General features: G+C 35.9%; 1 protein-coding gene across 13 annotated transcripts in view; it reads right to left on the reverse strand.

The window, feature by feature from the left end:
• Window positions 1-16,243, reverse strand: part of LOC127851305 (peptidyl-prolyl cis-trans isomerase FKBP4-like) — a 319,376-nt gene that overhangs the window by 290,120 nt on the left and 13,013 nt on the right. For 10 of the 13 annotated variants that reach the window (XR_008035741.1, XM_052385072.1, XM_052385017.1 and 7 more), the window contains exons 5-11: window positions 14,973-15,082; window positions 12,851-12,997; window positions 11,160-11,243; window positions 9,881-9,995; window positions 7,852-7,973; window positions 6,154-6,336; window positions 3,505-3,703 (exon numbers count right to left, since the gene is read on the reverse strand). Coding sequence is in view for 11 of the 13 variants with exons in the window: in XM_052385072.1 (XP_052241032.1) it covers window positions 3,551-3,703; window positions 6,154-6,336; window positions 7,852-7,973; window positions 9,881-9,995; window positions 11,160-11,243; window positions 12,851-12,997; window positions 14,973-15,082 (914 nt within the window). In the remaining 2 variants the exon portion in view is untranslated. The remainder of the gene's footprint in view (window positions 1-3,504; window positions 3,704-6,153; window positions 6,337-7,851; window positions 7,974-9,880; window positions 9,996-11,159; window positions 11,244-12,850; window positions 12,998-14,972; window positions 15,083-16,243) is intronic. The other 3 variants (XR_008035743.1, XM_052385093.1, XM_052385084.1) reach the window with 1 other exon arrangement.

Raw genomic sequence — 16,243 nt, forward strand, 5'->3', positions numbered from 1 at the left:
ACCCATGAACAAAATGATTAGTCTCTCTCATAGGTTTATAAAAATAAGATCCCATACCAAAAGCAACCAAATATTCTCCAAAGTCCAAATTACTACCTATCTTATTCTCCAAAGTATAACTTATCTTATGCCTGCCTTAAATAGTGTCCACATGACGCTTTGTTAGAGGAAACTGAGAGCTCATTCTTAAGAACTGGTTTCACAAAGATGCAAGCTTCATATCTATGAACTTTGGCCTCAACACTTCATTTTATCGTTGAAATACGCCATGGACACAAATTAAGCATGAACATTCACAAGGGCAATTCCTGTAGAATTATGAAAGTTGGTGTTATGGATCTTGTCCACTTCACTTACTTTTATTGAGATCTACCACCATAGACCTTGACCTTTGTGGTATAGGGATACAGATGTTATATGTCTGATATATCTGAGCAGTTTCTCATGGTGGACATTTGTGGTTAGTTAATTTTAATTGCATGATGATTGACATGGTTACAATATGGCAAATTGTTTTATGTTCAAAATTAAAATGACCTCTGTAAGTGACCTTAAACTTTAAGTTAGGGAGAAGGCCTTTCCTTGGCAAGGAGCCTTATCTTTAAGGTGGTCATAAGGGGTTAGTTTTTTTAATTGCATTATAAATGTAAAAGTTACAGTCAGGTCAAGCTTTTTTATTTAACCTTTACTTAAGTGTGACCATAACCTTTGAGGTTGGGAGACAAGGTGCAGGCAACATGTTGCTTGGTGAAATTTTAATTGTTTCTCAGACTTTTTTTTAATCCATTCATCCAAGAAAAAAAGTTACGACAAAGATAGGAATTTATAAACTGTTTATAAACTGTTATATGGCCTTGTAACATCAGAGATGATGTTTTATACTTGTTAACATTTGTGCCATGCTTTTTAAAAATCCATCAATATGTGTGGCAATGTTAGAGATGAAACACTGGAATTCTGTACAAACAAATAGTTAAAACTCCTAAATGCCCCGCGAGGTTTTGCTGGTAAAGAAACTTGGCCTCCATTTTATGCCAATCAACATTTTCAGAAAGAGTGGTGGCAATCTCATGAAAACTGGTTAGATAGTTAGAGAGCAGACACCAAAAAGAGCAGACACACTGACAGAGGGAAAGACAGTTCAGAAAAAATATACTTGTTTCCGGGCATAAAAAAACATAACAAGAGATGTAAGGAAATATATAATATAAGATTTATAATTATATAAATTACTTCCCTTGAAAATAATTGCCTCTAACAAATCTCTATTTTTAGTAGCAAATAATTAAAAGCCACTACTGTGACTGTAGATTCACCACTCAAAATGTGCAGCTCCATGAGATACACATGCATGCCAAATATCAAGTTGCTATGTTCAATATTGAATAATTATCTCCCTTTAAAGCTTATTACTTCCCTTGGATTTGTATTTTTGACCGTAGACCTTGAAGGATGACCTTGACCTTTTACCACGATGTGTTTGTCAGAAACACAATGCAGCCTACTGCGCCGCTTTGATTTATTTAACAAAAATATATATATACGTTGGCAGGTCAGATAATTATGTCCATTTAAAGCTTATTACTTCCCTTTGATTTGTTTTTTCGAGCCTAGACCTTGAAGGATGATGTTCACCTTGAAATTTTACCACTCAAAATGTGCAGCTTTATGAGATACACATGCATGCCAAATATCAAGTTGCTATCTTCAATATTAAAAAAGTTATGGCCAATGTTAAAGTTTTTTTGGGATGGACGGAGAGACTGACATACTGACGGACAGTTCAACTGCTATATGCCACCCTACCAGGGGCATAAAAATAGTTCTACCATAAGTAATAAACAAAAGCACCGCATAACGGGTGCAACGCTCAGCTGCGAAAGCTTGTCAGAATTTTTTTTTTTAGAGGTCACAGTGACCTTGACCTGTGACCTCATGACCCAAAAATGGGTGTGGCCTGTAGAACTCATCAAGGTGCATCTACATATGAAGTTTCAAAGTTGTACGTGGAAGCACTTTGATTGTAGAGCAAAATGTCAAGGTTTTAGCACGACGCCGGAGGACAACAAGACGAGCTGGCTAGGACAATACTTTGGGTTTTCTCCGAAAACAGCCGAGCTAAAAATACATGCACATTGAGCCAAAAAAGTATTAATACAGTTTTAAGGAAAGGTAGATTAAGGATACTTATAAAAATGCAATCAAGATAAAAAGAAGACAAAGCTATTTTTTATTATCAATATGACCATTGCAGGGTAGCTACTAGCATGTGATGAAAAAGACCAGTTTACCACATAATTTGTACGTACAAGGTAGAAGTAAAATAGCACACTGCGATAAGCTGCAGAAAACACAGAAATGTTAATGAAGAAGCAGGTGTACATAATTGTGCTGCTTGTTTTTGTGCATATTCTCAAATACTTAAAAATCACATGCAGGGGTGGCGAAATCTCAAAAAACTATACTTGTCCACGGACAACCATTTAGGAAATTTAACTTGCCCGTTGCTGAACTACACTTGTCCGTTCATGTTTATATAAATATAAACGCATTTATTGATTAATGTTAAATAATGTGGAATATATCAAAATGAGTAAGATTTGCTTGTTTTGTTTATAATTGTATTTTAATGGTACATTCATTATAGCAGTATATTATAAACAATATAAAGACTTTCTCAAACTTTAAATCTTGCGAAGCTAGTGTTATTAAAACATGTGCTGAACATAAGTACATTGTAATCTTAACAAATTAAACTAGTCCAATATGTGGACCTCATCAGACTGAGGCTCCGCTACTGGTAGCATTTTGATTATATAAACTGGTAGCCATTGAAAATCGGTTAGCCAATATCATAATCTTTCTTAGTTTTTTGGGAGGTGGGCTGCTCAAAGCTTCGGGTTTCTGCTCCGTTGTTAAGATTAAAAAAAAAGTTTCATCTTTACCATTAAAGTTGTCTTGAATAACAAGGTAGACCGTGTTTTGATTATCTTAGATTGATACTTTTTATTTCCGTCTGATTGTAAAAATAAAGAAACCAGTCTGTACACTGTCTAACAGTCGGGCCGAATGTTGAAAATGCGGCATGCTCCCGGTCTCATATAGAATAAGGGAGATCACTGCGCAGGAAAGTGCACGTATTTTAGCTTGATTGCTCCGCAAATAGCACTGACAATGTAATCGCGTGTCAACATCCGGTTTTGTAAAACTTAATTATGGCTTTAATACATTGTATTTTTGTATACCTGTACGCGACTTTTAAAAAACTTGTTGTCCACGGACAAATTAATTGAAAAAAGTCAGTTGCCCAGACAAGCAAATGTACGACTCGGGCAACTCGGACATTTGATTTCGCCACCCCTGACATGATAATCACCTTTTCGCTAAAATAAAATCCTTGACTAAATAAATTTTTGATAATTTTCCGTAATATCAACCCAGAGGGCATAAAACCATTATTTTATTTATAATTTCAAACCTAGCTTGAATAATTCTATAACACACAGTATTCAGATTCCTATTCCACACATTCACGCCGAAGATAAAGAAGCTAGCGGTGAATTCCGTGATTTCCACCGGTCTCTGGAATGATTTCCCCGAAGGCAGCACTCTCTTCCTCCAGGGTCATCATGCCAGCCGCCATGTTGTTGTCCCAGTCCCCGATATCATTCATTCCACTCTCGTAACCACGGAATCCATTGTCCTGTTATTTGAAGATTTTGGTGTGTGAGCACTCCATGATCGTGTTAGCACAAGAAGCATTAGGAATAAATCAGAAACCAGAGGAAAACAGGGGTTAAGCAATAACAGAGTGAAGAAATGCTATGCCAAATAATTTGAAGGAAGAAAAATGAAACCAGTGCAAAAAAAGTGGCAGTGTTCATGTTTCACTTCATGTTACTTCTTATAGTTTTATAGCCAAAGTTCTTTCGAAAACTTTTCATTTACAGCAGCTTATACATGTTGACGTGTGTCAATGAAGCAAACCACTAACATTTAGACAGTGAAAAATTGATTGACAATGCACAAGAAAAATGAATCAGACGTTTGTGAAAAACAGCAAAAGCTATTAAGTAAGCTCTCATGAAGCAAATTGTTTTCAATGAATGGAACACAAATAAAAAAGATACATACCTGTGCGCATACAAATGTATATTTATGTTTGTTTTTTAAGACAATGACCAATTTAATAATTCTTGTCAGGAAAATTTGAGTACAATTTCACACTCAGATAAATAGAAATTACTTAACAACTGTAAAACAAGAGGGCCTGAAAGGTCCAAAGTCGCTCACCTGAGATTCAAAGGAACTGACCTGTTCTGTGCAGCCCAAGATGTCATTAGAACAAAATGTTCTTACCAACTTTCATGACTAGTAAACACCCTGGCAGCCACGTTTTTCAACAGACCAGAACCATTTTCATACACATCCAAGATATCATTTAAACAAATGTACTGACAAAGTTTCATGAAGATTCATAAGTCCATATAAGGAAAAATGCCCCGCCCACTGGTGGCCATGTTTTTCAAGCAACTGAAACCATTTTCGAACTTGTCCATAATATCATTGGGACAAATTTTCTGACAAAGTTTCATGATGATCGTACAATAAATATGGCTTCTAGAGTGTTAACAAGGTTAAACTAAAGCTATATAAGAAAAAATGCCACGCCCCCTTGGCGGCCATGTTTTTCCACCAACCGGAACCATTTTCGAACTCATCCAAGATGTCATTTAGACAAATCATCTGACTAAGTTTCATGATGATCGAACAATAAATGTGGCCTCTAGAGTGTTAACAAGGTTTTACTAAAGCATGATATATAGCCATATTAGGAAAAATGCCCCGCCCCCTCGTGGCCATATTTTTTAAGCAACCAAAACCATTTTCAAACACATCCAAGATATCATTAGGACAATTCTTCTGACCAAGTTTCATGAACATCAGAAAATAAATGTCGCCTCTAGAGTGTTAACAAGGTTTTACTATAGCCATATAAGGAAAAATGCCCCGCCCCCTGGCGGCCATGTTTTTCAACCAACCGGCATCATTTTTGAACTCGTCCAAGATATTATTGGGATGAATCTTCTGACCAAGTTTCATGAAGATCGGACAAAAAATGAGGCCTCTAGATTGTTAACAAGATTTTACTATAGCCATATATAGCAATATAAGGAAAAATGCCCCGCCCTTTGGCAGCCATGTTTTTCAAGCAAACGTAACCATTTTCGAACTCATCTAAGATATCATTGAGACCAATCTTCTGACCAAATTTCATGAAGATTGGACAATAAATGTAGCCTCTAGAGTGTTCACAAGGTTTCACTACAGCCATAAATAGCCATATAAGGAAAAATGCCCCACCCCTTGGCAGCCAAGTTTTTCAAGCAAACGTAACCATTTTCGAACTCGTCCAAGATATCATACAGACCAATCTTCTGACCAAATTTCATGAAGATTGGACAATAAATGTGGCCTCTAGAGTGTTAACAAGGTTGTACTAAAGCCATATAAGGAAAACTGCCCCGCCCCCTGGCAGCCATGTTTTTTCACTGTTTTGGACCATTTTGGAACTCGTCCGAGATATCAATGAAACCAATGTTTTGACCAAGTTTCATGATGATTGTGCAAAAATTGTGACTTCTAGAGTTTTCACAAGGTTTCTCTAAAGTCATATAAGGAATACTGCCCCGCCCACTGGCGGCCATGTTTTTCAACGGACCGGAACCATTTTTGAACTCAACCAACATATCATTTAGACAAACATTTTGATAAAGTTACATGAAGATTGGGCATCAAATGTGACTTCTACAATTTTCACAATGTTTTTCTTTTTTTTTTTTTAGAACTAGTGACCTTGTTTTTGACCCAGCATGACCCAATTTCGAACTCAGTCGAGGTATCAATGGGACAAATGTTCTGACCAAAGTTCATGAAGATCAGACAATAAAAGTGGCCTCTAGAGTGTTCACAAGGCAAAATGTTGACGACGGACGATGCTCGACGGACGGTGCACGACGGACAAAAGGTGATCACAAAAGCTCACCATGAGCATGTTGTGCTCAGGTGAGCTAAAAAAGTATTCGGTTTTAAGTATTAACTTATTTTTGAGGTTTTAACTGTTTCATTCAACACAAACATATATTTACTTACCTGATTTTGTCCCAGCCCGGACATCATCCTTCTGTCATTTTCCCTCTGCTTTCTCTTGCACTCTATTTCTGCCCTGCGACACTCGTCTATCTTCCGCAGTGCAGCCTTATTTTCTGGCTCCAGTTCATAGGTTTTCTGGAAGTCTTTCAAGGCGTTCTCATGGTCCATGCAGGATAGCTGAGCCTAAAGTTGGGGAGAATTTTCAGACAGTGGGTTCACAACTGCCCCAGGAAAGAGGAGTATAATATTTGAGAAAATGAAAAAAAATAAAAAAGGAAATAAAAGAGGGGCAACCAGTGTCCCTCAAAATGAAAATCTTTCCATAAAGAAATAAGGTAATTTTTATAAAGAATTATTATAATTATTATTTTTGATTTATAATACCCTTCCCACGTCCACTGAAAAATTGAAAGTTAAAGTGTTTTCAATATTATATTTATAATGGCTGAACTTATAGAGTTGAATTGAAGATGCACTTTATGTCAAGTTGTTTTTTTAAAAGATTTTTTTTAATCCTTCAATTGGGAATAAGTAGGTCTTTTTTAGGAAAAAGATGGCCTGAAAGGCCCGAAGTTGCTCACCTGAGATACAAAAGAACTGACCAGTTCTGTGCAGCCCATGATATCATTAAAACAAATGTTCTGTCCGTGGAGAGTGAACTATAAATTTAACTTTAAGAGTGCTAATGAGGTTTTACTAAAGCCATATAAGGATAACTTGGCAGCCAGGTTTTTTAACAGACTGGAACTATTCCAAACTCATCCAATATATTATTTAAAAAAATGTTCTGACCAATTTTCTTGAAGATTGGAAAACAAAAGTGACTTTTAGAGTGTTAACAAGTTCTTACTATACCCCATATGAGGAAAATGCCTCACCCCCTGGCGGCTAGTTTTTTCAACCAACCAGAACCATTTTCAAACTCTTCAATGATATCATTGGCACAAATCTTCTGACCAAATGTCATGAAAATCAGACAAGAAATGAAGCCTTTGAAGTGTTAATGCACAACAGACAAAAGGCGATTACAAAAGCTCACCATGAGCCCTCAGGTAAGCTAAAACAATATAATGTTTCAATAAAAAATGGGCCATTATAATCAAATTTGAATTAAAAATAACACTGCATAGAATTGTATGATATTTAGAGACTAGGGACAAAATTGTCACAAAACCAGGTTTTCATTGTGAAAAAAAAATCTGATAAAGGGAGAAAACTCAAACTGAACTTTTGAAATGAACAAACAAAATTAACCCCCTTTGTAAGTTTGTTTTTAAAAAAAATCTATTTTTAGTCGTGGCGACCTTGACATTGGAGATATTGACGTGATTCTTTCGTGCGACACACCGTCCCATGATGGTGAACAAATGTGCCAAATGATTCTAAAATCTCACAATGAATGACATAGTTATGGCCAGGACAAGCTCATTTATGGCCATTTTTGACCTTTGAACTCAAAGTGTGACCTTGACCTTGGAGATATCGACGTAATTATTTCGCGCGACACACCGTCCAATGATGGTGAACAAATGTGCCAAATGATTTTAAAATCTGACAATGAACGACATAGGTATGGCCCGGACAAGCTTGTTCCGCCCGCCCGCCCGCCAGCCAGCCAGCCTGCCCGCATTCGCCAATCTAATAACCAGTTTTTTCCTTCGGAAAACCTGGTTAAAAATATACAATGGCATATAATACCATTCCTCGTCTATAATACGCTTTGGGATTGTTTGGATCTGACTTTATGGCTTTGTCACAGCATTCAATGGCCTCTATGAACTTCTCCATCTTAAGATAAGTCTGTGCCAAATTCAGGTTTCCTGTAAACAATAATAGCATGATACTTCCTTGAAAATGTTCCAATTGATAATTCCAATTGATAAATATTAAACATATTTGCTTTAAAATCACTTCCTACAAATCAGAATCCCCTAATATATTCAACCTTAGGTTGTACAGAATACATGCTTTTTAATGGCGCAGCCAGGTCACATGCTTACAGTGTATTTTCAATATAAGGTCAGAATGTGTTTCATTAAAAGTTGTTAAAGTCATTATATCAAAGTTAAAACTTTCAAGATTTCCGCAGTTGGAGACATATGCCCCCCCCCCAAACAGGGCTTTGAACTAGTGACCCCTATTTCAATAGGGTTCATCTACTGTCCAAGGCCAATCAATGCACATGTGAAGTATCAAGCCAATTGGTCAATTTGTTGACGAGTTATTTATCGGAAACATTTTCAATACTTATTGTGACAGTGACCTTGACTTTTGACCTAGCGACCCCAATATCAATAGGGGGCATTTACAGCCCAAGGCATATGCACATATGAAGTATCAAGCTAGTTGGTCAATTTGTTGATGAGTTATTTATTGGAAATGGTTTTAATACTTATTGTAACAGTGACCTTGACTTTTGACCTAGTGACCCCAATATCAATAGGGGTCATTTACTGCCAAAGGCCTATGCACATATGAAGTATCAAGCTAGTTGGTCAATTTGTTGATGAGTTGTTTATCGAAAATGGTTTTAATACTTATTGTGACAGTGACCTTGACTTTTGACCTAATGACCCCAATATCAATAGGGGTCATCTACTTCCCAAGGCCAATGCACATGTGAAGTATCAAGCCAATTGGTCACATTGGCGAGTTATTGATCAGAAACAAACTGGTCTACCGACAGACAGACCTACAGACAGACAGACCTACCGACATCCAGCAAAACAATATACCCCCTCCTCTTCAAAGGGGGGGCATACATATTATAAAAAAAATAGAAACAGAATTAGATCATTAAATGTAGCCTAGCTAAATAAGGCAGAGTTAATTATCTTAAAGCCTGGAAAAGAATGAAACTAGGTAAATTAATTTTATAGCACAATTTTTTAAAGGCCCCCCACATGATGATTTAATAATTTAGCTACTCTCTCTCCCAATATTAGTGTTTTCTGACCTTGAATAATGCTACATGTATATATATTCAGTAAGAAGCAAAGTAGCTTATATTATTCTAATTATAATGTCACAAAGATGCATCCATCCATATTTTTATTCAGGTATAGATTTGACAATCTCAATTAAAACTGCTATAGTAGCTTTGAACTTGAATAATAATTATGACCTTTGACCTAGGATCTTGCGTATTATGTGCATCATTAAATTGCAAATTAACGACACAATATGATACACATGACAAAGCATTTTAACATTCATCCATACTAAACAATATTATACAGAGAACAAAAGTGTGACAGTTGGTGTCTTACATTTGACATCAGATCTTAAACTGTGACCATAACCCTGGAACTACTTATAGCGCATAACACACAGCGGTTCTCACTTTTGCCAAACTATAGGAAATTATATTGATGCTGGAAAAATGTATGCTCTAGACAAAGTGTTTACCTTTTAGTTCAAACTGTGACCTTGACCTTGAACCTTGGTACCAGGTACCAGTGTATGCCTAGCCGTCACACAATCCTTATCAATCCTACACAAGAACTAAGTCCATGAGTCATAGGTCAAGGTCACACTTAAACTTGAAATATTAAATGTAGGAAATTACCCCAAAACAATTTGTTTAGAGCATTGCTTTGTCCAGCATTTATGAAATATTAAAATTCTTTCAAGTGATGAGCATGATAAAAAATGTCCCTGTAATACTCAACATTTTATTTATTGCTTCATGATTAATGACCATATGCCAATCTGTCCTCCCACCAACCATTTAAAAAGATTTGAGCCCTGTGTTGTTCCTCCTCCCCCTCCATGCAGTATTCATGTTCCACATACTCTACCATCATCTCATAGAACTTAGCCGCTATTGGATACTCCTCTTTCTGACAAATAAGACAACAAGATTGTTATGCCTGCTAATATCAAGCATTATTTAACTTTTTTATTCAAAAGTTATCAGAAGACGTTTATTTAATAAAATTACATAAATGTTAATGATTATGAATGAATTAAAAAAATATGAACATGAATGGATAAAAAATATCTACCACAACAAATACATTCTGTTTTTTTTATGTTTTACTTTTCAATTGATCACATTTTAAAGGAACTTAGCAAATTTATTTTGCATAAAAAATATGGTTATAACATTATTTCACAAATTCTTAATCTGGAATCTTCAATGATCATTAGCATTTACTGGGATTAAGACAAAAGATCATTATTATTCTATATTCCAATTGAATTAAACAATATTAAAACAAGGGCTGTTTGTATGCCCCCATATGGGCTGTCAGTTGTAGTGGCAGCCATTATGTGAAGACGTTTTTTGTCACTGTGACCTTGACCTTTGGCCTAGTGACCTGAAAATCATTGGGAGTCATCTGCCAGTTATGAGCAATGTACCTATGATGTTTCATGATCCTAGGCCTTATTATTCTTGAGTTATCATCAGGAAACCATTTTACTGTTTCGAGTCACTGTGACCTTGACCTTTGACCTCGTGACCTGAAAATCAATAGGGGTCATCTGCCAGTCATGATCAATGTTCCAATGAAGTTTCATGATCCTAGGCGTAAGCTTTCTTGAATTATCATCTGGAAACCATTGTACAATTTCGAGTCACTGTGACCTTGACCTTTGACCTAGTGACCTAAAAATCAATAGGGGTCATCTGCCAGTCATGATCAATGTACCTATGAAGTTTCATGACCCCAGGCATAAGCATTCTTGAGTTATCATCCGGAAACCATTTTACTATTTCGAGTCACTGTGACCTTGACCTAGTGACCTGAAAATCAATAGGGGTCATCTGCCAGTCATGGTTAATGTATCTATGAAGTTTCATGATCCTAGGCCTAAGCGTTCTTGAGTTATCATCAGGAAACCATCTGGTGGACGGACCGATCGACCGACCGACCGTCATGTGCAAAACAATATACCCCCTCTTCTTCAAAGGGGGGGGGGGGGGGTGGGGGGGGGTGGGGGGCATAATAAAAGAAACTGATTCAACAAAGCGTTTTTATTATATGTTCAAAATTGAGTACCTGGAAATACATGTTGCCCTTTTGTTTGAAGCTGTCACACTTCTCCAACTTTTCTGGATTGTCCATTTCCCAGAAATCACTGTTCTGAAAGCATCAAGTTTGAACAGCTACAGATAAGAAAGAGAGCCTTGATGGCTCTAAAGCGCTTGCATGAGTTTGAGGGTCATGTACACTTATTGTTGAAGACTTGACCTGATCACCTCATTTTGTATTCCACTCAAACCAGATTCAAACATGGCTTTGATATTGTCAAGATAAACATTCTGACAATGTTAACTTAAGATTCAATGGTTAATGTAGCTTCTAGACAGGCAAAAAGGCTTTTCTAAGATTTGACCAATTGACCTTGTCTTTGGACACACTTGACCCAGTTTCAAAGTCGTCCTGGATAAAGCTCAGATAAACATTCGGAAAAAGTTTCATCCAGTCTTAGTCATTTATGTTGCGTATAATGTTTTAATTTGTGAACTTTTTTTTTTTTAAACTTCAAGATTTAAGCTTGGCCTTGACATACACATTCTGACAAAGTCTCATCAAAATTGAGAAATTCCAATAGATGTTGTCTATACAGTGGTAAAGAGGTTAAAACCTATTTATTTTAGCTGGATTGCATTTAAAGCCTAAGACTTATTTGAGACGCTCTTGAGGCCATTTCTGGGGACTTGAACCAGTATTAGGTGTCTATGGGAGAAATCTAAAGAATGCTCAGACATCGATCGAACCTGTGACCTCCCGATTGCAAGGTAGACACCATATCCACTACACCACAGGTAAAGGGGAAACAACACAAGCAGAACTAAGCATGATTATGGATGCAGCCTGATTACAACAGCTCAGGTAAGCTTTCAAAGACATTTTCCATGTTTATATCAATAATATGGTTCAACAATAAAAAAGTTTCTTAAGTTTACAAAAGATATTGATAAACAAAATTGATATGTAAGTACCAACACCCAATAATAGAAGTGCTCTGACTAAATATGTGTGATTTAAATGAAACACATTCAAATACTTCATTGTCAGTTCTTTACATCCAGACAAATTAAAATTAAAGATAAAAACAAAACCTTGCTGTATTGGTGTGGAATAACCAAGAGGCCAAATGTAGCAAATTGTAACAATAAAAAACTTTTGCCAGTTTTCATAAAGGCGGCATTATTTCAACGAGGTTCATAGTGAACCATAATACATGTACAATACTACTGACTAAATATTAAACCTTTAGACATTTTGGTTGCAGAGAATTTTTTAAACATTTTCTATGTAAGTCTATATAATGTATTTGAACCCCTAGGTGATGATATAAAATATAGGGCCATTACATTATCTTACATGCAATATATTGCACATCTTGATATTGTTTTATCAGAGGTCTACAATTTTGCTGAGTAAGTATATACATGTCATAACAATGATAATGTTACACAATTTTCTAGCATGACGTTTGTAAATTTCCACTTTGAGCAGTAAACATTGCACAGGCCCAAATTCATATCATAAGGAATATCACCTTGATAAGTGTATAAGAAATTATCTGGACAAATATTGAGTAGACGGACAGATGAACATATGGTCAGACAAGGTGATTGCAGTATAAACCCTTTTTTCTGCATCTGGGGGTATAGCAAAAAAACGTTCATTAAGACAGTAACCAGCCATATATCCTCAATCTGCTTTAGACAAAAAGTCACCTGTTCAAACTTCACCAATTTTACAATGAAGTGTAGATTCTGGTCAGGAGGAATGTTATATTTGGGAAATCCTTTTTTCCCGTAGGCCTGGTGGGATGCAAAGTACAACCGAGCTATTTCTTCACATTTCCAGCAGATGAGAAGGTCCTGAAGACACAAGAAATAAGCGTCAGTGAAGTAAACAATGAGCCTTCCTCTGTGAAACACACATGTGTTCAGTGCCTAAGATTAGCCGGTGCAGTCTGCACAGGCTTATCACAGAAGACACTTTCTGCCTATACAGGATGTTTGCTAAGAGACTTCTTTTAAACTTCTCTTCATAAGCCTAAAGTACAGTAGCTAAAGACACTTCAACGTACAGTTTTTATAGTATTGGCATAGTTGCGCCAGTCAAAAATCATAAAAAGCAACATTTTAAGTTATGGTAGCCAAAACTAAGAGTACAGAACACTTTAATGAGTAATGAAATGTATGATGCGGCGTCTCATCAGGGTCTGCGCTGTATGCTTAAAGGAATTTCTGTAAATATAGAAATAAATATACTAGACCTCCCTAATTTTGGAAATAAATTGATCAAATGTAGAAGGATGGGATAGTCCACTTAGCATAAATGGGTTAAGAAGCTGTCACAGTCGGTGTATTAAACATCCCTCAGGCATTGTTGTCAAATGAGTAAGAATATGATTTTATATTAACTAGTAAGAGCTTTGTCACTGACATAAAAGCAATCCCCAACTGGTTTAGTGTTAATAATTATTTATGTAACCATAGCAACCACAATTTTGGTCAGAAAAACAAACTTAAATAACATGCATATTGAATGCCCACACTGAGTTTTAGCACCTTGTGGAAGTAAATTCTGATGAACAACTTGATCCAGATGTTAGTTTTAAAGTATTTCTGTAATTATAGCAACCACATTATTTTGTCCGCAGAAATCATTGAACAATACACTGAGTGTACGGATCCAGATTTAAGTTATCTATTGTTTATGTCACAATCGCAACCATGATGTTTTTCTTATTAAAAAAAAACTTAAATTATGTGAATATAATAACCTATCAATAGGTTAATAATGTTCTGAGATATCACAGGATAACAATTGTGCCCCAAAAACCCACAAACGCACATTCAGAATGACTCCTACCATTTCCGTATCCCAACGCCTTTTGACGAGGAATAATAAAAGAAGAAAATGTGTTGATGGTTAGACTCATTGTTAAAGTTGTCTCATCCTTTTTTAATTTGATCCATGCTCTATGAAGAAGGGGTTTAATGCATTTGCGTAAAGTGTCGTCCCAGATTAGCATGTGCAGTCTGCACTGGCTAATCAGGGACGACACTTTCTGCCTCAACTTGATTTTTGCTAAGAAGTGACTGTAAATGAAAAATAACATAAAAGCACAAACTGTCGTCCCTGATAAGCCTGCATGGACTGCACAGACTAATTTAGGATGACACTTTACGCACATGAAGTAAACCCCTTTTTCACAGAGCAAGGCTCAATTAATAAAGAATCACCTTTATTCAATGTTGAGACAAATACAACATATGGAAATACAAGAGCACCGTATAACAGGTGCCACGCTCGGCTACGGATGCATTTTTGAATAAATGAAAGCTAGTCAGAATTGTTTTTTTGTTTTTTTAGAGGTCACAGTGACCTTGACCTTTGACCTAGTGACCCTAAAATGGGTGTGGTATGTTGAACTCATCAAGGTGCCTCTAATTATGAAGTTTCAAAGTTGAAGGTGGAAGCACTTTGATTTTAGAGCAAATGTTAAGGTTTTAGCACGACGCGGACGTCAGACAGCGGACAGCGGACGACGAGCTGGCTATAACAATACCTAGGGTTTTCTCCAAAATTGCCGAGCTAAAAATGAATCCTAAAACTCAGTGAGATAAATAAATAAATAAATAATTAACCAACAAATGGTAATTCAGATTGAAATCTTATGTGCTTCCTTTGGTAATTTTGATGTTTTTCTGTCTTCTTTCTAGTTCTCTTGTCACTTTCATCTGCATAATGTGGAAATAATTTATCGCAAAGAAATTTAAACACACTCTTTCCCAAAAAAAACACCAGATTATGACATCAAATGACTGAGTAAAAGTTCCCTACCTCAACAAACATAGGAAAATCTGTGCCATCTGTAGATCCTTCACCTAATAAAAACTGCACCCCTTTCTTGTCGTAATACACTGTATCTCCATAATAGCACTTGATGTCCGCTGAAAAAAAGACCAACATATACCCTTTGTTATAACATAGGGCTTGTCAAAACTACAACTGTCTTTTTTGTGCCTAAATTACCAGTGCATGCCGCTTTGTCAAGGGGCATAAGCAGTTCAGTTTTATGTTTTACGTTTCTCCAAATAGTCAAGCCAAACATTCAGCCAAAGTGCATAACTGTATAATTCTGAAAAGAGGAGTTATGTCTCTTTTGCAATGCTCTTCAAAATCTCCTCTTATAGTTTTCAAGAAATTTTCTCTACCAAATTTACAATACAAAAATAAACAAAAGCAATAATTATTCTTAAAAATCAAAGAAAAAGTTATGGTTCTTTGGCATTGCACATTCTCGTAATGTTATCTTGTTACCTTTGTAAGTTTTTTGTAACCTTTTTAGTTTTCAAGTTATGCTACAGACAAGATTTAAAAGCAAACATTAACAAAAGTGTAAAAAATCTACAAAAGAGAAGTAAGAGTTATGTTTTTTAGCGATGCTCAATTACTAAATGAGATGTAAATACACATGAACTTTCAACAAAAATAAACAAAAGACAACATCTCTTAAAGTTGGGGAGCTAGAGTTATGGTTCGAGGCATTTTATGCATGCAAGCGCGCACACGCACGTATGCACACACACTATTAAAACATGTAACAATGACGCTTTAAGATAATAACCTTTCATATTTAAAGATGTGCTCCAGTAAAAAAAGGGTTATTACACTGAGCAAGAGATTAGCATCTTGAGCACTCCACACACTATCAATGATATCTACCTACCTATGAAGTTTTGAAGTAAATACCTTTTTAATCATTCAATCATGTATGATGCAACATGTTATCAATGATTCATGGGGTTACATGCCATCAATTATATCTGGGACTACATTCTAGATCAATTCTGGACATAACATTTTTAAAAAAAGAGTCCTGTAAAATATTGTAAATAGATCACATTTACAACACAATACATCAATATCATATACCTAATTCATGCTTATTTTCTACTGTCCCACTACGTGACCGGTTTCCATGCCAATAATGCCTATTTTTCCTCTATTCTGTATTATTTTCTACCTATTTTGAACTAAAAATAAATTGTTTAGTAGTCCTTTTGTATTATTTTGCACAGGTATTTATTGTTCTATTTATTTCTTCTTTT

Source organism: Dreissena polymorpha, chromosome 1, assembly GCF_020536995.1.
Source record: "Dreissena polymorpha isolate Duluth1 chromosome 1, UMN_Dpol_1.0, whole genome shotgun sequence".
Lineage (NCBI taxonomy): Eukaryota > Metazoa > Mollusca > Bivalvia > Myida > Dreissenidae > Dreissena > Dreissena polymorpha.